The sequence below is a fragment of the Suricata suricatta genome, chromosome 16 (assembly GCF_006229205.1).
Source record: "Suricata suricatta isolate VVHF042 chromosome 16, meerkat_22Aug2017_6uvM2_HiC, whole genome shotgun sequence".
NCBI lineage: Eukaryota > Metazoa > Chordata > Mammalia > Carnivora > Herpestidae > Suricata > Suricata suricatta.
The window spans coordinates 28,857,313-28,880,876 of record NC_043715.1 but is presented as its reverse complement, the minus strand read 5'-3'; the positions used below and the strand labels follow the sequence as shown (position 1 = coordinate 28,880,876).

Sequence of the window (23,564 nt, the reverse complement as noted above, 5' to 3'; positions counted from 1 at the left end):
TCTCCTTCCTCCCTCCGCTGTCCTTGAAATCCACAGTTGTGCTAACTAAGTGCTAGGGTTTTAAATGTTTTACGAGGTGAGAAACTAGAGGCAGAGAGATGCAGAGTAGCTTGCCCAGGGCAACACAGCTAAGCGTGGAGGTCGTGGAGGTCATAGGTGGAAGAAGCCACAGCAAGACTTTGCCACCTCTCCTAGGTTCACTCGGTACTTTGAGGTGGGTCTCACCCTATAGGGCTTAGAGCCCTTCCCGGATCCTTCCCCGTGTGGAGAAAGGCAGGTGTGAATCTGTGAAGGTTTATTTCCTCCAGCACCTAAACATGTTCGGCACTTTTTAGTTGCGGGTGCCTCTCTCTCTCTCTCCCTCTCTCTTTAAAGAAATAATTTCCAGCCCACGCTTTATGAAGTAAGTCTTTTCAAGGAAAGTTATTACCTTTCTAGCTGTGTCATTCTTTTATATTGGTTACAGTCTTTGAGAAGGAGGGATCAGGGGCACAGATGACAACATCAAAGTCTAGCCTCAAGAAACTGTAAATCCTCTAAGTGGAGTAGTGTGGAGGCTGGGTTGGTTAGTCAAGGCTGATTTGAGTGGGTTCCTTTCAGGACAGTGTTTATCTGCTTGCCGTCCGAAGGGGCGGTCACAGCTCTCCAGTGCGTTTATGTCTCGAAAACCATTTACCGCACGTAGAGAGTCATGATCTTATTCTGTCTGGGGATATCCCCAGTGCGTTTGACAAATGTACGCTGTAATGTATATTCCGGGTTAGAGAAAAAAGTTTACCTCGGCTTTTGGCCGAGGCAGTAATGGCGGGTGGGGGGTGGCGAGGCACAGTCCAGCCGCCTGTAGGGGACACTGTTGCCTCATGGATCAGAACGGGTTTCGGCTCCCTGTCCCAGGACAAGAACCCAAAACCGATCACAAAACAAAAATAGGTCAGTCCCCTTCACATTACTGATGGAAATGATCTGAGTGACTCCGGCGCATCTAGGATAGTCTGTTTTCAGGTATTGATCAGGCTGTTTAGTACCTGCCCGAAAGGAATCCTTGAGCGTCGCTTTCCAAGACGGGGGTGATTGACACTTTTCTGATTAGCTTTCTCTCCATACTCTCCTCTGGACAGGGTACTCTTAGTCCAATAAACCTGCAGGTTTAGTGGACTGATCTTCATTTTTCGCAAAGACAGGCCCACGTCAAGTTGAGATGCGTTCGTTCTGTCGTATTCCAAATACATATTGTACGCCTCCTGAAGGGCATTTTGGAAGTTCTGAGTCTCTTCTTGTCACCCATGTCTTTTTCTTCACTGAAAAAGATGCTGTTGACTGAGAAAATGAAGTCATGTCTGTCAGGCACGCCTACGTGGGGCTCAGTCGGAGCTCCAGAAAGCTCAACGCCAGATCCGTCCAGACTGGAGATGGCCCCCACAGCCGTCCAGGTGCCCCTGGGTCGTGGGCACCCCCGCTGCCCAGCTCTGGCCGGTCCCCCTCCTGGAATCTGGGCCCTGGAAGGCGATTGTAAGTAACCCTCAGAAAGCGTAGGTTTTGCTAAGGCAGCGCGCACCGTAATGATTTTGTTAGCTTGCTTCATTTCTAGTCTCACCATCAATTATGCCGTGTGTTTCGTCCAGTTGGTGCTGCCCTCCCAGTGTTCATTATAACCTACAAGACGGTTACAGTTAATTTTATGGCAAGCATATTGTCTCTTCAAGGCTCCAGAGCAGCTCATAAATTATCTTGAAGGTAAAACGTAACTTGGGGAACTAGTTAGGAAAATTCCATCCATCTCGCTTAGGAGCCGCAGCTGCTCCTGTCAGCTGCCTCGCCGCCGCATTGTGAAGGAATTAGGGTGGGTCAGGTTTAAGAGGGGAGGCCCGGGCTGTCACCGAGGAGAAAGGCTGTCCTGGCCCTGTCAGACAAGTACCTTCTGCCAATCCCTGGTGGTTTCCCTTCGCAGGCAGGAAGAGGCAGGTAGCACAGGTGGATGGTCCCCAAGCTGTCTGTATTCATTACTTTACAGAAACTTGTTGTCGGGAGGCAGGTCCGGAGACCTTTCCTCTTCTCTGTTGTCATGATGTTAGGCATCATCTGCAAAGTGCGGGGGAGATAACTCTATAACGGACTCCGGGCCCGGGCAGGGAGACAGCAGGGCCGAGGGGCGGGGGCTCGAGATACCTCCCGGCAGCCCCCCTCCCCAGAAAGCCCTGCACTGTAACAAGAATCTTCTTGGTGGTTGTGATTATTCCCAGAATCTGATAAACCGAGATCTCACCGTGAACGCATGTGCTCCAAAATTGCCTACTAAAGAAATTAGCAGGTTATCTTATTGGGATGATAAACACACTCTTTTTTTTTTTTTTTTTCTGTTTCCTCCCACAAAGTGTAAGCTTTACACTCCTTAGGGCCTTTAGCATTATTATTTTTAATGACTGAACACAAGTCTCTCATTTAGCTTGTTTGTAGAGTTACTGTAAATGATCTTTCTACTGTTGGTTCTTCATTTGAAATTCCGCATGTTTTGCTCACTGGGAGCACTCTGGGGGGCCCCTGAGCACGGGAGCTGCGGGAGCTGCGTGAAGCACAGAATCTTCTAGAGGCATGGTGAGCAGGCTGTGGCTGGGGAGGCAGGGAGAGTGTGTCAAGTACGCCTGCCCTTCCCCGTCCCTGAGCTGGCGGCCTCTCTCTGGATATTCCAGAGCATTTTCTGTCTGCACGAAGGCACATGAGGCCATGACCGCTGTGCTGTGTCACCAGGAGAATGGCACTGACTTTGAGGGGGTTAGGAGGGCACATACAACTGTGAGATAGTGCCCCAAGAGGCACTGCGCTTTCCCAAGGAAGTATCCTTCTGAGCTCTTAATGACAGCAGCACGGTACCTGGAAATTTGTGAGTCTTCTAGTGCATTCGGACAAGGGGTTGCAAGCCGAAATGCCTGCAGGGCCTGCCGGGTACCCCAGGTGAACAAAGCCAGAGTTGGGGGGCTGAAGTAAACGGGAGGTGCACAGCCTGTCTTAAGTAGGCGGCCCCTCTTCAGCCTTGCCAGGAGGCCGGGATCCACATTATTAGGTGCCGTACATGGTCAAGAGAAGTGGAAAATGGAGAGAGAGAGAGAGAGAGAGAGAGAGAGAGAGAATGTGTGTGTGTGTGTGTGTGTGTGTGTGTGTGTGTGCGCGTGTGCGCGCTTATGAAGTCTTCTAACTATGTAAGTGTTAGTGGAAATTCAAATGTTCGTACCTGTTATGCAGGCTACTTAATAATACCTGCCGGGAGACTGGATGTGGGGGCTGAGAGTCTGACAGAGAATGGAAGCCTTGCCCGCTCTGTATGAAAACGCTTCTCCACTTTCTCACGCTTCTCAACCAGAGAGCCGATGACCCTGGCCAGGAGACGAGGATGCGGTCTGCGCACTACCTTCTGTGACCTTGTAACATCATTCTACTCTTGTGGGTTCTCACTTGGAGGAAATATATATATATTTGGCCTCTAACTCGACAGTCTCTTTCCTTTTACCGAGAAAGCACATGAGAGTTTTTAGAAATAAATGAGGTGTACGTGGTGCTCGTTGTCACCATAAAAAGGGCGTCTGCAAAAACGTTGGCAATGTTGAATCTGATGAAGGGTCTGATTCTCAGGGGTGAAGGGCAGGGGCCTTCTGCACTAGTGATCACCATGTTTCCTGTTGCACCCTTGAGTTTAGGCCTCATCCCCAGCTCTACCCTGGGGGCACCCAGCTGTTCTTTCATGGCTCAAAGATGTCATGTGGTCAGAATAATCTTTTAGTCTCACTGATCCGGACTGATGGCCACATGGAGGTGTGGTCTGGGAAGTTGTTAAATACATGTGGGTTTGATCTTCTGGAGGAGAGGAAAATATAAACACCATTTCTTTCCTTTAATAAAAAGAAAAAGGTACGCGTAAAGCTTGGCTGCTGCCAGAGTCAGCTGTTACGCATGCGTGGCTAAATTTCATTGTAAATATTTCATAAGGGTTGTTAGAATGCAACTAGGTTGACATCACAGCCCCAACTGTACCAAAGGAACCATTTCACTAAAATAAGCCAACATTTCTAAAGAAACATGAATTTCTAATGTAAAGTTAACATCAGGTCAGAAAACCCTCTGGAAGAAATGTCTGTATCAATGTTTATAATCTCTGCATTTATGGATTTGCAGTTTGTGCAGAAAACTCCCTAAGAGACTTTATTTTGGTTAAATAAGACGAGCTTATGAAATAGTCTGTATATCCAAATTCATCCTAACCCAGGGTCTTGGCAGCCTTTTGTATAAATAATGTCTTTTCCAAAATGTGTATCTGAAAAAGGAAGAGGGAAATTAAGTGGCATACCGTGTCCCTGGGTTGCCGTAACTGACAGACTCCTAGAAGCAGAAAGCAAAGACTGACAGTTCATTCGTTCTTAGAGCAAATCACAAAGCTGTATGTTAATTTATTGATTTAATTGAGGCATGGAAGGTGGCAGTGACGAGCAAAATGTTTACCTTCCTTTCCTTTTTTTTTTCTAGTAAAAGTTTATTTAAGCATGCCCTTTTGTGTGTTTGTGTGTGTGGTTGTCCGTATGTCACACAAAATCTGTACGAGGTATAGAGGCATTTGGCAGAAAAGAAAGGAAAAGATAGTCACATTTTGTAAAACCTTAATCCACGTTCACAGATGGTCTTGTTCAGGTGCTATTTTAATTATGAAGTAAAGACCAGCCCTACACAGTAGGAAGTCGTCATAATAAATGGAGACGGGCCTTTGTCTGCAAGCAGTCAAAAAGCCTTGTTACCGAGAAATTGAAATACTTCGTGTTGTAGAGGAGAGTCTCAGAATGACCAGGATGCCTGGAGAAAAGCAAAATGATGGAGTCTTCTAAAAAATTAGTGAGTTCACTAGAAATGTCTAACAGAAGTGTGCAGCCTTGAGCTTCCTGAATATCGGTCGTTTTAGCGACAGCTTGTTCATGTGATGAGAGGAAAAATAAACAGAACAAAGTGCAAATAAAATTTAAATTCTTCTTTTTTACCCTTTTAAAATGTTAATTTATTTTTGTGAGAGAGAGGACAGAGTGTGAGCAGGGGAGGGGCAGAGAGGGCAGGAGACACAGAAGTGGAGGTAGGCTCCAGGCTCCGAGCAATCAGCACAGAGCCCGACGCGGGGCTTAAGCCCACGAACTGCGAAATCATGACCTGAGCTGAAGTCGGACGCTCAACCGACTGAGCCACTCAAGCGCCCCGCAAATAACATTTAAAAAATATTTTTAGCCTCAAATGGAAGTATTTCTTTATGGTTCTTAAGCTCAAAGGGCTGCTTTGCCCTTCAAGTGATAGAGTGCCCAGAAGAACTAATAATAATTCAAATGCTGCTGTAACTTCCAGCTCGCATTAATAACACACAAATAAAAGTCTTCTTATTAAATGTTAGTAATATAATAATGTCTTACTGTCTTTCCCTTAGTGGAGAATTATGAGGACCTTGTGTTAGGACTCAGTGTCGTGACATAGTTAATTATCCTTGGATAATGGTTTTCAGCCATCGGTTCTGAGTGACGCATCTCTGTTGTTGAGGGCTTATTAAGTGTTTGCAGACTCAGGTGCAGTGCACCTATGCACGGCCCTACAGAAGCAAACAGCTGTGTTTTCTTTACCATATTATACATCACATAGAGCGTCTCATTTATTATAGCTGAGCTAACGATGCAGGCGCAAACCTCTGTGTCCCGTGCTCTATGGAGATGATATATTTGCTGTAGAGAGGTTAGTTTGTTTTTCCTAAGTAATTAATCTCTTCTTGTACTGAATGTATCACATGAAAATGGGTTCGGGCAGGGCTCAAAATACATTTAATCTGGTCTGCAAGAGATGGGGCGAGACCTCTGGATATAGTGGCATTTTTTTTCCTCCCACAAGGGCCTCCCCCTGTCTGCAGTCTCCCCACCGACACGATGCTCACATTACTAGGAACTTTGGCGAATGAAAGGGAATTCTTTTCAGTCCTTGAGCACCGACCGAGACAGAGTTCAGATCTGAGTATGTGCTAAGTGAAAGTAAGCCTAGTGACGGTCACGCGAGTTTGGTCCCTTGACAAGACTGTGTATTGTCCACGCAGAGAGTTGTGGGCGGTGGGTGTCTGTCGAGTCTAAAATGCCTCCCAGTTCATGCCCAGGTAGGCCCTTCTGACATGTGCCACGGCCTAGTTCAGACACTCCTGGAGTGGAAAACCCATGCACTGAGGGCACACACGATTTTGTAATACCCTCACGAACACTTTCATTTTAAGGGTACCGTATTTTGCTTTTGATTAGAAAAGCATAATTTGCATTTGGATCCGTGCTACTCAGGTGATATTGTTGAGGACAAGAGTGAAGTCAGTCTTTAAGTTTTGGGGTTAAAAAATTTTTTTAAAGTTGTTTGAAAGAAAAACGCTAGGCACACAATGTAGTTGGTCCATGGCTGTTGCCACAAATCGTGACGGTGGATCGCATCATCAGAGGTTAGGAGACACGGGCCTTACAAACCAAAGAATCAGGAAGCCTGTATCTCGATCATAATCATGCTCTTGATTATGAAGATGCTGACAGTCACCATCATAATTAGTAATAGCCGCTAGCTTCAGTGAGTAGTCTGTGCCAGGCCCTCCTCTAAGTGTTTTACCCCTATGTCTTTATTTGCTCTCCATGCCAAACCAGACAAGCAAGTGCCACTTTTATTTCCCCTTACCAGGTAAGGTACATAGGACCCAGGAAGGCCAGGGAATTTACCAAAAATAACATAGGTTATAAGTGACCAAACTAGGACTTGAGCCCAGGCAGGGAAGGTCTTGTGTCCACTTTTTAATCACTGCGTTTTTCTACATCTTGATGGGTTGAGAAATGTCACCATTTGTCCACCCTCTAAAGACGAGGGAGAAAGGTGGAGAAATGTGAAAATGTACAACACTGCATGTAATGGTATATACATTACTTATGTTATATAGATAACACAGTATTTGTATATATTACATATACTCATGTATAATCTACTAATGCAGTAATCATCCATGGGCTGTGAGGGCTCTGACCTGTGCTGCTGATAAGAAATGAGAAGTTTGTGACTTCTGTGATTACATTCTGAGTTCTTGGCTTCCTTAGGTAACATGCTGGATGTATATTAGAACAGATGCCTTAGATTTTGAAATCCTTTATTCGAACTGATGAAAAAAAAGGCAGGGAGGCAGGGAGAGCATCACCTTTTTTTTTTTCAGTTACTGCCACCGAAACCTCCAATTATATACTACGAGGGAAGAATTGTAGAATTAACACCTACTTCTTACTCTCCAGGGACTTATGTATAGTAAGAAATGCACAAAAACGTTGGCAACTTCTGTATTTCTGCACTTAGAAAAGCAGCGTAATTTTCTCTATTCACTTCAACTATATAGAAGCAGTATTTACTCTTGTCTGAAATGTAAGTGAAACTCTTTAGCAAATTGGGTGTTTATATTCCCAAGAAGAAAACAGAGAGTTAACCTCTGAAAACTAATCTCAACTCTTAACAAATGCGCTAAGATGAATAAAAGAACACAGCCCACAGGACCGCGACGTAGATGGGAGTTAGGTCTCCCAGGCCCCTGAGCAAGACCAAAGGCACACATTTGAAGCTGTCTCCTGACGGACTCTTGGTTTATCTTGATTGAAAGTCCCAGAAAAATGCTCAAGCAGGCAAGAATTCGCATCTGTCTTTCTCATCTGATGTTTTTCTAAGCCAAATTGCTTCGTCTTCTTCAGTAGTATTTATGACTGGTTATATTGCACAAGGAAACCTGACTTGGGTAAGGCGTTAAGGTATGGAGAAATGGGTAATTGGGCCACTTAGAAAACCTGTCCAGTGCATGTTTCCAAGGCAGCCTCCCCATGGGCCAAAAGTCATCACGAACAATTACTGGAGAATTGTGAGGCGCTCAAAGAAGAAAATTGCAGAACAAAATGGGTTGAAAGAATTTATACTTTTGTCATTTCCAGCCGAAGCCAAGGGGCTAAAACTCGTGTCTCGCACCATTGTAATCTACAACCATCTAATTTGCTAACAAGACTGAACTGATCGGGATCTGCAAGTCTCCTCCACCAGGATAATCAAAACAAGAAGCATCTGGCTCCGGAGCATAAATGTTGTCCACCTTTTATTCTGCAGCCCCACCATTTTCTTTCTGGCAGGCTGAGATGAAACAGAAAGCTGATATTTGGAGCCACTGGAATTGCAGGCCTCGTAATTTTGAAATATCCATTTTATCCCGTGTAATTTCTTCCCTAAGATTCCTCAGCCTAAATCTGATACAGGTAGGAGCCAAGACAAACAGTAACCATTTATAGTCACCCAGGCCAGTTTGAATTTCAGTCTAATGTAAAGCAAAGAGAGGTTTTGGCTTCATTTCAGGTGTGTAACAGGGGTAGAAAATGCATTTAAAATTTAGCAGCAAATGTTACCATATGTTTCCATAACAACTGCAAACTTTTATGTTCGAAAAGCAATAATATAAACATGGAGGAATCTTGGAACAGTAAACTATTAATTTACCAAATATAAAAAATCCAGCATCGGGGGGGTTTTTACAGCCACGGAAGCCATGAGGGGGGCCTGGCATCCTGTGAATTTCTCTACTACGTGGCAGAAAATACTGACGGTGGGTTTAAATGAGCAAATCTTTTAGAATTATAGGGACAGTGTCCGTTCTCCGCAGTGCATTTTTCTGAAACCACGTGCGGCCAGGCCAGCCATGGCCAATTTCTTTCACCATCTTGAACTAGTCAAATGCCCTTGAGTAGCTGCCCCCAGTGCACATCTTGTAAAATAAGTGCATTTTTGTTTTCTTCACCCATAGCTTTAAAGTTGGTAACGAAGGCTGCGGTCCTGCATGGAGTGTAGTGCCCAGGACCTGGCCCTAAGGCTCGTCAAGGAAGAGGTGTTCACAGATTGTCGATGCATATGAAGAAGGTTCACCACTTTGAACTACAAAAGGGACAAGGGACAAAGGGGGAGAATGGCTCTACTTGACCATGTCTTTTTTTTCTTTTAATTTTTTAATGTTTTTTATTTATTTTTAAGAGACAGAGAGAGACAGTGCGAGCAGACAGGGTCAGAGAGAGAGGGAGACACAGAATCTGAAATAGGCTCCAGGCTCTGAGCTAGCTGTGAGCACAGAGCCCGACGCGGGGCTCGAACCCACGAACTGTGAGGTCATGACCTGAGCCAAAGCCGGATGCTTAACCGACTGAGCCACCCAGGCGCCCCTTGACCGCGTCCTAAGAAAAGAGGAGTTAGTAACTAGAGTCGCTGAAACCACCACCAGGGGAAACTCAGTGTCCTCCGATGTCTCTGTGGGGAAAAGAAATAATCTCTTAGAGTATGTATTAGGGGCCCGGCAACCTGCAGGTGGCGCTTTCGTTTGGAAAGAAGCATGGTGTTTTCCCCCAAACCTACCCCAGAGTGTGGGCGTGATGGGGTTTGGAATCTTTCCCTAGAACAGAACGTTACTTTGTCATTTAAGGTAAGGTGATGCGCCTTGATGAGCCCCGAAGCACAGGGTTCCTCAGATGCTATCATGGTTACAGGTTAGAGAAAGGGCTACAATTCTCTAAATTTCAGGAAGCGAAGTAAAAAGGACCCACTGGTTGAGCTGAGGCAGCGTGTCCAAACCGGCCTCCCTGAGCCTTCACAGTGGAGCCCTCAGGCTGCTGAGCCAGAAGCGACACAGTGGGATGTCGGTTCAAGCAGGGCTCTCGTGTTAGTGAGCCAAGGAGAAGACGGAGGCTCATGTTTAAGGTACCCAGGAAACCTGGTCGGGCGGGAGTGAGAGCGGGAAGCACAAGTGAGGGTAGAAGAGATGTTTTATAAATACCCGGTTCATTCCCGAGTCCTGGGTGAGCCTCATTTTAGGGCAGAAATGTAACTTGCCCTGGTTATTACTTTCTCTGGCAGGGTTAGTAAGAAAGTTTCTTGTGTTTCTATCTGCACGTGGCCACATCGAAGCATTTCTGAACTTTATTGAGATTGGAGTCCGGCATTAATCTTGAGGGGCCGTAATTTGTGTCTGACTCCCCAGTAGCGTGAAAAATGGGTGAGTGGTTAAGAGAAAAGAACCATCCTTCACCCAAAAGATACGTATTTTTTTTAACTTTTTAACCTTTATTCATTCTTGAGAGACAGAGAGATATAATGTGAGCAGGGGAGGGGCAGAGAGAGAGGGAGACACAGAATCGGAAGCAGGCTCCAGGCTCTGAGCTGTCAGCACAGAGTTCGACGTGGGGCTCTAACTCATAAACCATGAGATCATGACCTGAGCTGAAGTCGGATGCTTAACCGACTGAGTCACCCAGGTGCCCCTCACTCAGCAGATATTTAGTGAGCACTTACTGTGTACCCGACACAAGAGATAGGAGGAGGAAAAAGAAACATGGCCTGTCTCCTGTGCTGGTGGAGCCTGTGGTCTATTGGCAGGAGAGGGACTGAAGACAAGTGAGCAAATCGAGAAGATAATGTCAAACAAGGGCCGTGGAGAAAAGGAAACCATTGGGGAAGGGCACAGAGCTTCTTAGGGATCTGCGGGGAAGCCCCAGCAGAACGGAACCAGGGAGGGGGACCAGGCAGCAGGGCACAGTGCCCGAGGGAGAAGGTGAGAGAGGGCTGGAGAGGCAGGAGGGCTACAGCCTTAGGGTTGGGGTATAGATTCCATTCCCATCATGGGGTTTGCCAACTCAGAATAAAACTGAATCCAAATTCCATTGACGAAGTATTTTGAAAGTTTCCACATGTGCCCAGTGCTGTGATAGGTCTTCCAGTCAGTTATGTCAGAAAAAAAGACATTAATTGTGAGATAAGGCAGATGGCATCCATCATGAGTAAATCATGAGCCCCATATGAGGCGGGAAGGTTTTTCTGGAGAGAAAGGAAGAATCAAAATGGAGCCCAACAGGTATTGAGATCGAGTACTTACTGTGTGTGGAGGCTTTCTATGTTGAGTACTGTTACCTCCATTTTATAGATGATGAAACCGAATGCCAAGAAAATCAAAGATACTCATAAAAACATGAAATCACACCAATTTAGCATGTTGGAAGAGAAGCAAAACCTAACAGTCATTACTTACTAATTAACAATATTACCCAGGCTTCTGGGGTGCCTGGGTGTCTCAGTCAGTTAAGTGTCTGCCTCTTGATCTCAGCTCAGAGCATGATCTCATGGTTCATAAGATCAAGCCCCACGTCAGGCTCTGTGCTGACAGTGCTGAATCTGCTTGGGATTCTCTCCCTCTGTCTCAAAATAAATAAAATCAACATTTAAAAAAATCATTATGGGCTTTTGAATAACCCTATGATATATCTCCCCACCCCATTGATGTGCTAAAATGTCAAAACAAAAGAATCTATGTTTGTTTATAGGGATGTGGAGAAGCGAGAGGACCCTAGGGAGCCTGTGGTCTATAATGAAGCCCATCTTTGGGAGAAAGCTCAAGTAGAGGAGGCAGTGATGGCTACTAAGTGGCAAGAAAAACAGACCCAGTCCCTGGCGGAGGGAAGGAGCATTAATGGAAGAAGGAGGGGCCAGGTGCACCCTTGCAGGGTTGAGGAGGGTGCCAGGGCTGGAAAGACCTGAAGACATTGGAATGTAGTGTTACTTCCTGCAGGCAAGCAGAGATGTCATGAAAGGAAGCACAGTACGTCCACGAAACCTCCAGCGTTTTCCTCTCTGGTCTTGGAATCTCTAAACAACCCTGTCAAAAATTTGCTTCTGTGCCATTCAGATGTTTGCTCCAGGGGTCTTCTCCTCAGATTACCTTTTGAGGGACGGCCCTGGATGGAGACAGGTCAACTTTAAGGTGACCTTTTTTCAACGGAGGCCGTCTCCCACTAGAAGTCTTCTCCCTCTGGCTTCAGCTGGGCTGGCATTTCTGACAGACGTGTAAACAGATGCAAGCATTGTTGCTAATGACAGGTGATTATAAGAGGCAAGGGGCCGAGGTAATTAAACGACGGTTTGACAGGAACATTTGGCAATGTAATATTTCGGCGTTAGAAATATCTTCGCCGCGCGCTTTTCCCACTTGGTTTGGTGAATAGGAGTCATTCTTATTCTTGAGAGTGTGGTGCTTTGAGATCCAAAACTGTCCTGTCTCAAGTCATGGTTCATTGTGGGGCTTCTGAAAATGGCTACCAGTGGACCGTGTAGGGATCTGGTGAGTGTCATCTCTTCCCAGGATCTGCCCTAGAGTGGGAATCGTGGTGGGAATAGGGGCCTGTGCCCTTGGGGAAGGCATTGTATTTGACGTATTACCATATCTGATTTAATAGTTATAGTGCCTTGGAGAGGAACAAGAATTATTTTTATACCACTGTAATTTCAGCTTCTCCCCCTATTACCTGCATTTACCGGATGTTGCTCCTGGATCAATCCAAAGATAGCTTACTCAAGTCTCTTGTCCCCTAAATTTCTATGACTAGAAGTAGGGGGGAAAAAAAATCTCACATCACCAGTAACCTGTTGTTACAAGGAACCACAGTAGAAACAATCATCAAGGTCATGGAATGTGTTTGTCCATTCAATTTAAATGTATTATATATATTTAGAAAAAAAGAAAACACTACATACTTTTTGCTGTGAGGATCATTCGAAGTGCCTGTTTAGACACTTAGAGATTACTTCCTACTAATGGCGGCAAGCTTACGATCACGTGTTTGCAGGAATCCTAACTTCTATTGGCTAAATAGCAGACCTTCCTATAGACGTCATAGTTACAGTTTCAACAATCGGGTTAGCTGTATGACTGTAGGACCAGCTCATTTATAGTAACTGTGGGTGGCACGGTTCCTCCTAATGCAATGACAGCCAGCATGAATTTTTCATCACCTTGTCTAAGATGGGAACTTCTCCCAAACAGGTTAGTTCATTCCTCTGCTGCAAAACCAGCTTTTTGGCATTGTGGCTACCTTGCTATTTGAAGAGAGCGGTGAAGCAGACCAGTCAAGGGCACGGCCAGCCACTGGCAGAGGGGGGTTTCTTTTCCTCCGCCAATTTTGAATTTCTCCAGGGAGGGGTTATAGAGGGAGATGCATTTGCAACTCCGGTTTGGTTTATGCCAGAGGAGTGCCAAGCCATCGTGCCTCTTTGTGGGATTGCCCCCTCCGGCATGGAAAGCTCCGGGCCGGCTCTTACATTCTGCTTCAGGCAGTAGTCCGTTTTTTCTAAAGCTTTTTTTCTAAAGCTTTGTCAGATAGGTTAAAAGGTGGCCCTCCCCCTGGTGTATTTTAAGAGAGAGAGAGAGAGAGAGATTAAACTCACTAAGCCTGCCATGTTCCCTCTAAAATATCAAGTCAAGATGGTTTTTAAACCCAAAGTTACTAGGCTTAGGGGGTGTGACCTTCAATGAAAGCAGCCTTGGAACTGGGGAGGAAAGATCGTGCAAAAGACAGTCGGCCCATGGGCTGGTGGCCTTGGGAAGGCTGCTGATGCCAAAGTGAATGGCCTTTCTCTGCCCTCCAGCCAACAAAGGCACTAACCCCAAATACTCGGCCTGACTCCTGGGCCTCCGCATTCACCGCATTCAGAGTCGCCTGCTTACGGACCAGCCTCCGATGAGCTCCAGCGGGTTACGGATCGAGAAGGCAGGGTCTCTGCCCTCGGGAGGCTTGAAATCAGATAAATACGACTGCTATGGGGCGCCTGGGTGGCTCAGTCGGTTAAGCCTCCGACTTCGGCTCAGGTCAGATCTCACGTTCCTGGGTTCGAGCCCTGCGTCAGGCTCTGTGCTAACAGCTAGCTCAGAACCTGGAGCCTGTTTCTGGTTCTGTGTCTCCTTCTCTCTCTGCGCCTCCCCCTCTCATGCTCTGTCTCTCTCTGTATCAAAAATAAATAAAACATTTAAAAAAAAATACGACTGCTAATGATAACTCTTAATTGAACTTTGAATAAGCACTCAGGTGCTTCTCAAGTATTCTTTGCCCCGTTAATCCTGAATAATTGCAGTACTAGCTTGGCTTGATTGAGTGCTTCTCTATGCCAGGTACTTTTCATAGTGGTTAATGTGCCCTAACCCAGCCATTACGATGGTACTTTATTATTATTGTTATTATCCCCTAATTTTAACAGGAGAAGAACCAAGGCAAAGAGATGTTGAGTGACTTTCACAGGGACACAGGGGCCTGGAAGCAGAGTTGCTGAGGTTCTGGGTGGAAAGTCGGGTCCCCAAGGACGAGTGCTCTGCTGCCTGCCATCCACTGAATCCACTGGATCACCGTGTGGGCGTGTGAAACTCACACCGCAGGTCTTCCTCAGGCGGGGCCGGACAGTTGGCATTTCTGACGGATTCTCAGGTGGCTCTGATGCCCACCGCTCTGGGCCAAGGAGAAGAGAGCAGGGGAAAACAGTCACCCTAAAGCAAAAAAAAAAAAAAAAAAAAAAAGAGAGAGAGAGAGATGCATTATTCATATAAACAGAGTGGTTTGAGAATGCCAATAGCAGTAATAACATTGTGTTACTGGCACTGTAGCAGGCACTGGGAAGCAGTCATGTGTCCTGGGCCTGTTTTACAGCCAGGTGACCCTTGTAACTGCCACTATGGGCCATCTCATTTACTCCTCACATCAGACCTGTGGGGCAGACACGACTGTTCACCCCATTTTATGGCCGAGGAAACGGAGGCACAGTTTATAAACTTGCCCAAGTGCCAGAGAGAGGGATCAGTCGCCACCCCTCCCCACCCCCGGTGTCATTCCAGAGCCCACGCCCTTGACCGGGGAGAGAGCAGCGGACAGCTAAGGGGATTGAGAGCCACATCTGTGGAGCAGGCAGAGTGTGAGCTGGCCCTGAAGGAAGGGGAGGGGGAAGCTGCCCAAAGGGAAAAGAGATGTGCAGAAGACTGGGGGCACAGACCAGCCAAGTGTGACTGGGCGTGGGGGCTTCCATGTGAGCCCTTGGAAGACACGAAGGATGGTGCTGGAAAAGCAGGTTGAAGGCTTTGAAGATTAGCAGCCGACTGGACTCAAGAGCAGACTCTGCTTCCCAGCACCCATGGGGGCCATGCTCTGACTCAGAACTCGTCGGGAAACTTCCAGACTGAACGATGGAGTCATTCTTTGTTAAAGACGCTGCCGGGCCGTCTCTTCTCTCTGCCTTTCATGGTTTGAGAGCGTCAGAACCTGTTCAGAGGAGAGTGTGATTTCTGAGGTCAGCGGCCCTGTGACAGTGACTCATGCCCTGCCGAGGGAGAAGTGAGGTGCTTGGGTTTTTTATTTTGTACACAAGCCACATCAAACACAAATGGGGACGTGCGCGCACGTCGGTGAGCCTGTCCGTGTGTAAACCCACGTACCACCCTTGGAAAATGCCTGCCGTGGCACTCTCGCTGAAGCTGCCAACTTGTTTTATTTCTGATATTGCCTGGCAGCCCCTGAAGGAGGGAAAGTATGAATTTTTATCTCCCATTTACTAGACTTTCATTATATTGTGCTTACAGACACGGTGTCAGCACATAAAATGTTAAACATCACTGGTCTGAAAGAGGCTCCCATTGTCTTACCTCTGGTGCTGGGGGAATCTTGCTCGGCTTTCTGTAGTGGTTCTGTCAGTGTAATATGACATGAAGCATTTCTCAGTAATGACAGACATTGAATATGAGTGACAGGAACCTTGACCGCGAGGAATGGGTTCAATTACCAGAGACGAGGGTTACCTGAGATAAAACCAAAGGGCCCAATTGTGCTCCGTTTCGACCCCTTGACTCCCAGATCCAGAGCGGCAAAGACAAATGGCTGATTAGCCAGCCCCTAACCCTCTCTCTCTGCAGCGATAAACTTGCTTGGATTTCCCTGTCTGGAAAAAAAAAAAAATCTATGGGTGGCATGTTTCTAAAGGGAAATACGATCAGAAACCAGGAGGGCTGGTGCTAGTCATTTCTGTCTCTTCTTGCAAACACAAAACCCAAACCTGTCATTCTATCTGGGAGCGGATCTAGGACACAGTGTCCAGAAATCAATACAAGATCAATGGTTGCTCTCTTAACCCCACCTTTCTTTCGCCACCGCGGCACACTGCCTCGGTTCACCTGTAGCCAACCTGACGCCGGTGTCAGCGAGGGCTCCTGCCATCAGACGCCCTCCTATTCTTCCCTCCTGCGGGGCTGCTCTGCTCAGCATCGAGAGCAGCTTGCTGCTTGTTTATAGCCCACTGCTTATAGCCCCCAGATAGAGTTCTAGCAAGCAGCCCAATTAAACTGTCGCGGGCCGCCCTCACTTGACTCGCTCTGCAGAGTCATTTAGCCAACAGACATTCCTGACTATTACAGCCAGTACCGGCATGTCTCCAGAGCTGGAGATAAAATGAATGAAATTTGTTATTCCGGGCTGACACTTGATCCCAGCTGTTGAACTAATGCTATTGCACCTGAAGTTTTTCTTTATGGTAATTGCTGTCTGTGTTATTATTTCATATCCCAAATTGGAGAAAATTGCAACAGGTATTAAATTCTTGGAGCGCATTCACGGGAGCCCTATTGTGTATTCTTCCAAGGCAGATTCCAACTCCTGTTCAAGGCGGGGAGGACAGATTTTGCTAGCCAGATGCACTGGCTTGTGTTTCACGATGACCAGGGACATTCCGTGTTTCGGTTTGGGCAGGCATTTATCAGCTTTACCTGAAATCTGCTCCGAAATCTACTTTGGGCACTAATTCAGTCAGCATATGTTGGGACTGGCCCTGGGGAGTTCAGTGACGATGACCAGCACTGACAGTGATCAGTCTGGTTGACCCATGACACATCCTCGGTGGGGCATTACGTCTCCTGCATTGGATAGGCTCAGGTAAGCAGGCAGTGTGAAATAAGACTTCTCACAGGGCCCCTTTGGAAGCCACCGCTCGGTGTGGTAGTTCTCGAATGCCCCACTTCTCAGAGAACCCATTGAATATGTATGTCACGGATTTGAAGCCTCTTGGACTCCCGGAGGCTGAGATCACTGGTCCTCACTGCCTGTTACTGTTCACTGTCTCCTCATTTCTGTTAACCTCTTTCACCAGGTCTCATCCTGGAGTTTGGGGATTTGGAGAATTTCCAGAATAGCATACGAACCGCATTCAGAGTAGAGTGCAGCCTCAGAAAGCTTGTAGCAGACGACCTGGGAAAGCATGTCTTTTGCAGCATTCACTTGTCTGCGGAGCTTGTGGTCAGCGCCGATGGTGAAGGCTTCGGGGAGGATCCAGAATGAGAATTCAGATCTGGCGAGTGGTGCAAGCACCACGCTTGCCTTCACGTGAATACTCTGGGGGATGTGACCCCACCGACGCTGTCGCTTTCGTTTCTGTCTGAAGACCACACCTGGCAGACACAGCAGAACTCCTCAATGTCAGGGGCATACTCACACCTTTAGGATCCAAAGGCTTTGTCCCTATCCACATTAGGAAGCTTTGACAGGCTCTCCTCTGTATTTTGATTAGAGGCAAATGTGAGAAGCTCAAACCTCAAAGTAAAGACATAGGGCTGTGTGCTGATGCTTGCTTCCCCACTTGACCCCCAGACCTGGACAGTCTCGTGACTGGTTCACAGTCCCCTCACGTGAGGGTCTCTGGAAACCTGTAAGGAATCATCCAAAAGTCCTACTCAGGTGCTTTCTTTGCCATTATGGATATCTGTGCTTTGAACGCCAAGGGCGAGTATCGGACTGTCTGTGGTGGAGGGTTTACATTCCAAGTTGAAGTCCGTAGAGTTTGTGGGATCTCCAACATTCTGAATGCATGGCGGTCTGCATTGTTTTCAATACTCCTAGGCTTTCATGCTAATTTTGCTAATAAGCTACTCTGAAAACTCAACTCTGTTGAAATTGAATTACTGTAATTTACAGCAAAGTCCAAAATGAGAAATCTGTATTTTCTTTGCCTACCGCGAAAATGAAAGATGAGTCTTTCATTTATATCTGAAACATATAGAATATGGATAGAGTATCAAGTATAGAATATGTTTTTAAACTCCTGGGAGATTTATTTTCCTACTCTCAAATCCAGGAAGAAAACCCAGCATTTTCTTCAAAACCAAACCAAGACTAATCTGTCTTGCATTTTTTGAAATCATGAAATTCACAACCATTTTAGGTATTTTTAAACAATAGATTCACAAGCATACATGGACTTGCTCCCAGAGGTCCTTCAAACAAAAGCACATTCATTCTTGTCAGTATTTGAAGATCCGAAAGATACCACAGTAACACGAGTGAAACTTGTTACATAAGAACTGCACGTGTGCATATCCGACCCAGAACGGATTTCCCATATCTCTGTCTCTGTGTCTCACCAGCGTGAGCAGGAAGCACATCTCTCCAAACCTTACCTGGACCTAGTGTTTTCTATACTTTGAGTGACTGTTAGGACGTAGATTGTTTGACTCATGAGTTACCGTTAAGACGTACATTGTTTGACTTGCGATGTGGAGGATATGGTGGCGGCCTCAGTAAATGAGCCTTTATAAAAGCATGTTTGTCAGCGGGCCATTATAACAGTATATATACAATAAGAGTCAGAATTTGGAAGATCCCTAGGATGGGGGCAGCAGAGAGGATGACTGAGATTTGGGCTCTCAAAAGGCAAATTAAAGGAAAACAAGGACCCTTCTCGATGGTACTAGGAATTCATACACCTATAGCCCGGTCAGTACAGTAAAAAGACTCTTAAGATGGCAAATATTTGGATGAGGTGAGAGTAGAGCACAGGAGAGAAGGACTCTTGAAAGTTTATTCTGCAAATCCTGAAATAATTCCTTTCTTCTCTTATGTTCACATTTAGAGTCTGACCTTGCATTAAGTGCCTTGAATCCACCATAACCTTCTGTCTCTCCTTCTCCATAATCCACTGAGGCAGAGTGTCTCCTCACCAAAGAAGACAGTGGGCCTCCGGAAGCGAAACTGATGGTTCTCACTGAACGTTTTATACATAGTTTTAGAAGTTGGGACTCAACTGGGACCGTTACTTCTAAAGCCACGGTACCAAGTTTTGGTTTGGGTCTCTGTGAGATCAGTTGCTCTTATCTTGGAAAGCAGTAGAACTTTCCGCAAGGAGCTCCAAGCAGATTGCTAAAATTCCTCAGTTGTCCCTGATAGGCTTTTGTCCCAGTGCTAGGCTTTTGATCGCCGCTATGGAAAGTAAATCCTGCTGGGATATGAAACGAAGTAGACTTCTCAAAATCTAAACCTAAGCCAGTTCTCATAAGGGCGAATTACTTGGAATTGGTTGAGTTCCCTGCCACATAAGTCATAGTAGGTCTTCGTCTAGACCAGGGGTTGGTAAACTTCTTCTGGAAAAGGGCCAGACAGTAAATATTTTAGGCCCTGTGGGCCACACAGTCTGCCCCAACAGCTCTGCTCTGCTCTTGTAGCACAAAAGCCACCATAGATGATATGTAAATGAAGAAGTGTGGCTGTGTTCCAATAAAACTTTATTTACAAAGCAGGTGGCAGGATCTGGCCTGGTCCCAGCCCCTGGTACCACACCTTGAGGAAGAGTTATCTTTAAGGGAATCAGAAGACAACGTATGTTTTCTTTTCATCTATTAGTTGCTTATGTAGATTACTGGGGTGCAGTGCCTTCTCGGCATAATTTGAAACTCTTTTCCTTGGCTTAGATTTTAAAGTTGGGTTTGGTTTTTTTTTTTTTTTTTTTTTTAATCTCTTGTTTCAGCCCATGTTAAATGTGTTCGTGTTCTTTCCATTATATATCTTGGTTGCCTTCCCAGACTTCAAATTGCAGTGAATTTATCCCCAAAGGATGTTTGGTCTCAATTCTCAAGATGCAATTTGAATGTCGTCTATTTCTATAATGGAAAAAGGATTCCAAATCTTCATTACTGAAGTTTCACAGAAAATAATGAATCATTGAACTAGCTGTTACTCAGCACCGTTAAGGTATACGGCATCCTTTGTTATCTGGTCTTACAGCCTTACATCAGTCCAAAGAATAAAGTAGGGTGAAGATTTAATTTTAGGGCAGCACATGAGGCATGAGACTATGATTTCTAGCTAAGTCCTGCCGAACTCAGATTATACTATAATGAAACTTGTTTTTCACTAACAGTTTTCCAATGGGTAAAACTGCCAACAAACAAACAAAAGCCCCCCAAAACAAACGGTTTGAGTCTCAGAATTATTTGCCACCACCACTGTAGAAATGTCCTTGTTGTTACACTATTGCTGCATAATGACCCCCTTTGATAAATTGTCTTAATCACGGTCCGTATGATCAGAATGAGGGCATCGGTCTTTCACCAGTCTTTTACTGAGGGGATCAGTGGTGGTACCAGTGATAGCAAGAGTAGTATTTAACCCCGATACACTTTTTTTCTCCTTCCAACTCCCCCTCCTCGTGGGCAGCTGTGTCAGAGAAGAGGTTCTGCCAGAAATTGCATTCCTAACACCTCAGCATCTCTGCCCCCTGCTTGAAGGTGTGCCTGCTGATCCCGAGTCTTACTGTCACGTAAGACACTTACCTGTGCTCTCTTGATTCTCCAGCTCTCCACACGTGAAATACCCAAGTTACCTTCATTCTCTCTTCCCTCTGTGTTCTCTAGATCAACAGCACAGGGCGGTGGGAAAAGCATGACTCTTGGAGTCCAAAATCCTCTTGCCTTCAGTGGGCCATTTTTACTTCTCTGACCTTTCAGTTCCCTCTTGTGTAAAATCAGAATAATGCCAACCTAACGTCGTAGAGTAATTTTAAAACTTAATTAGGATATACGTTTAAGTACTTTGTAAATTACACTGATCATGTCATGAGTTATTTCCACTGTTTAACGAGCTATGTGGCCTGGCCTTGTTCAGGAGCCTCCTTTGCCCTCATTAAAAGAACCAAACCCATCGCTCCGTTCTTCTTGGAGCATAACACGTGGAGTTGCCCATGTGAGACGCAGCTTAATTGCAAATCAGCTGCGGCCACTATATGACAGATGCCAGCGGGCACTGGTCCTGTTGTGTTGAATAAATGTTACCCCTGGAAACACAACGTCAATTCTAAAATCAACGGGTAAAATTTCCAACACCTGCCGTCGCACCTTCTGACTGGGGGCTCATCTTTGAAACTACTGTTTGTCTTCTCGAGGTACAACATTTTAAAACATAGGGCAGATCTCTCTGTATCAGCGGTCTGTCCAGATCTTTTGTTGATCTCGGTTTCGGTTAGCTCTAGAGAACAGTTGCCTTCGGAAGCTCCATAAAGTAAAGGCATGTGCCACTAGCCTCTATTTAGAATCGGTGCCAGCCAAAAATCGCCTCTTAAGTTTGCTGCCCATCTTTGCTGTTACGTCCACGTGATGTGATCACAAACAGAAAGAAACTTAACTTTATGTGTGTAGCTGTGAGGGACAGGTGGATGTGGGCGTAGGGCACTGGTACCTTCTGCCCATGTCGAATGAGCTAAATCCTTCCCCCCAAACCAGCCAGGAAAACATATGATACCATTTGCAGTGGTAGAATGTTGCACGCTGTTCTCCTGTAATTATAATGTGTGGGGTGGGGGAGGCTCGATTCACAGTCATTAATCTACTGAATCTTGGTTTCAGTGACCCATCTTGAAGAGCAGCAGTACTTGGCTGGAGGAGCGGGGCTTTGATTTTGTTGTAATAAGGATAGCTTTGTTAAAATTCTGCCGCGCAGTGGTGCCTGAGGATTCTGGGAAGAGAAGGTTTTTCTCCCAGCCCCCCCGTCCTCCTCACTTGTTTTTCCTTTTCTTACGTGGTGGGGATGAATTGTTTCTCTCTCTTCCATCCCCTAGGTTACTATTTATGCTCTCCCTTGATCTCCTGCTTGTCCCTTTATTTCTCCACGTTGTGGAAGTTTCTTTCTGTGTGACCAGGAGTCTGTTTAGCAGACCATATTGTGAGTGAAGGGCCAGCGTTTGTTGCCTGATTTTGGCAATGCTGGGCAGTCAGCTGGGATGTAATTAAGACTCTGAGAACAGGCTGTCTTCTCCACGGGAAGGGCATGTTAGATGGTGCTGGGATTTGGGGCTGTCAGTTTGGCCAAGGCTGGAGACAGAGAGCTAGGGACAGAGATATTTCCTTTCATTTATAATCCCTTTATGTACAGTATATGCACTTGGCGAAGTTTACATATAACCTAGTGGCTAGAGCTTACAAGCCAATGCAGCAAAATTAGCATATGTTACATGTATATTTTAGTGATATTTTAAAGCAAGCCCATATTTCCAAAGTGAATTATGCATGGACGACAGCAATAGGGTTGTGTTGCACTGGGTGTCAAATCCCACAACTTTTTGTCGAGACCGTGGATTTTACACTAAAAAGGCAGAAAGACTAAACGAAGTAAAACAGTTTTAATTTTTAACAGTTTGGTTCGGCCCAAGGAGCCAGGCTGTGACAGATATAACTGACATTTGAATAATTGGATTAATTTAGAGAAGGGCAAATCCAGTTTTGACGGTTGTGCTTGTGTGTACGTCTTCTTCTTTTCTTTTCTTTTCGTTTTATTTATTTATTTTCTCACTTGCAGGGCTGGGGTTGTGTGTCTTAGGTACGCACGTTACGGGATGCCAAGCAAAGCTTGAGGAGAGGTGCACAACATTTATAGAAAACTGTCATCTGGTTATTTCGTTGGCAGTAAGCATGTGTAGAGGTGTGTGTGTGTGTGTGTGTGTGTGTGTGTGTGTGTGTGTGTGTGTTCACCTGCACGGTAGTAAGCCTTCTCTGCATTTTGAGTAAAACAAATCCACGCGTGGGCTTCATTAGGCTCTGTCGGTCACATATATATCTTGCGTATACAAGCCCTTCATACATACTCTTTGTAATGGGATAAATACAGTTGGAGAAAAATGTTCACCACTTCACAGGCCATAGAGGAAATGTGCAGGCGGGCAAACTCGCATTGGCAAAGCCCTCTCCATCCCTATGTCACTGTGTTCTAGTGCAGCAGAAGAAAACGCCTCATTTGACATTTAGGGTGTCAGTAGCCGGATTCCACATGGTCGAGCCCTCAACCCTCTATTCCTTCAGGTTTATGGAGCTGGCTTTGCTTCTTTTTTTTTTTTAAGTTTTTTATTTATTTTTAAGAGACAGAGAGAGACAGCGCGAGTAGGGGAGGGTCAGAGAGAGAGGGAGACACAGAATCCAAAGCAGGCTCCAGGCTCTGAGCTAGCTGTCAGCACAGAGCCCGACGCAGGGCTCAAACCCACGAACCATGAGATCATGATCTGAGCTGAAGTTGGATGCTTAACCGACTGAGGCACCCAGGCGCCCCTGGTTTTGCTTCTTGTGTGAAGATGATCTCAGCAATTTGAGATTGAGAAACCCAAGCACAACACCCTAACCCCCGCTTCCCCTTTGGAAAGCCTCTTAATGAAATCTGCCAGCTGAAAACCAAGACTAGAACTTGTGACAGACAGTCTTGAGTTGTGGCCCTGGGCTGGCTCTGAGAGCCTTTTCCCCAGCAGGACATTAATAAACATTAACACTCGGGCAAGAAGTGTTGATGTGTGGTTTATAACGTTAGCACCCAGTTAGGCAGGTACAACACGTGCTGTAGGGATCTTGTACCAACACATGTGTGTGTTGAGTCAGATTA

At 45.9% G+C, this 23,564-nt stretch overlaps 1 protein-coding gene across 4 annotated transcripts in view; it reads left to right on the top strand.

Moving 5' to 3' along the window:
- FTO (FTO alpha-ketoglutarate dependent dioxygenase) overlaps positions 1 to 23,564 on the top strand; it is a 375,692-nt gene that overhangs the window by 224,780 nt on the left and 127,348 nt on the right. Inside the window, exon 9 of one of the 4 annotated variants that reach the window (XM_029926593.1) lies at positions 3,238 to 3,430. The exons of the other annotated variants lie outside the window; for them this stretch is intronic. Within the exon in view, the coding sequence (XP_029782453.1) occupies positions 3,238 to 3,280 (43 nt within the window). The 3' untranslated portion in view covers positions 3,281 to 3,430. Of the gene's footprint in view, positions 1 to 3,237; positions 3,431 to 23,564 lie in introns of those variants that run through there. 4 annotated transcript variants of the gene reach the window in all.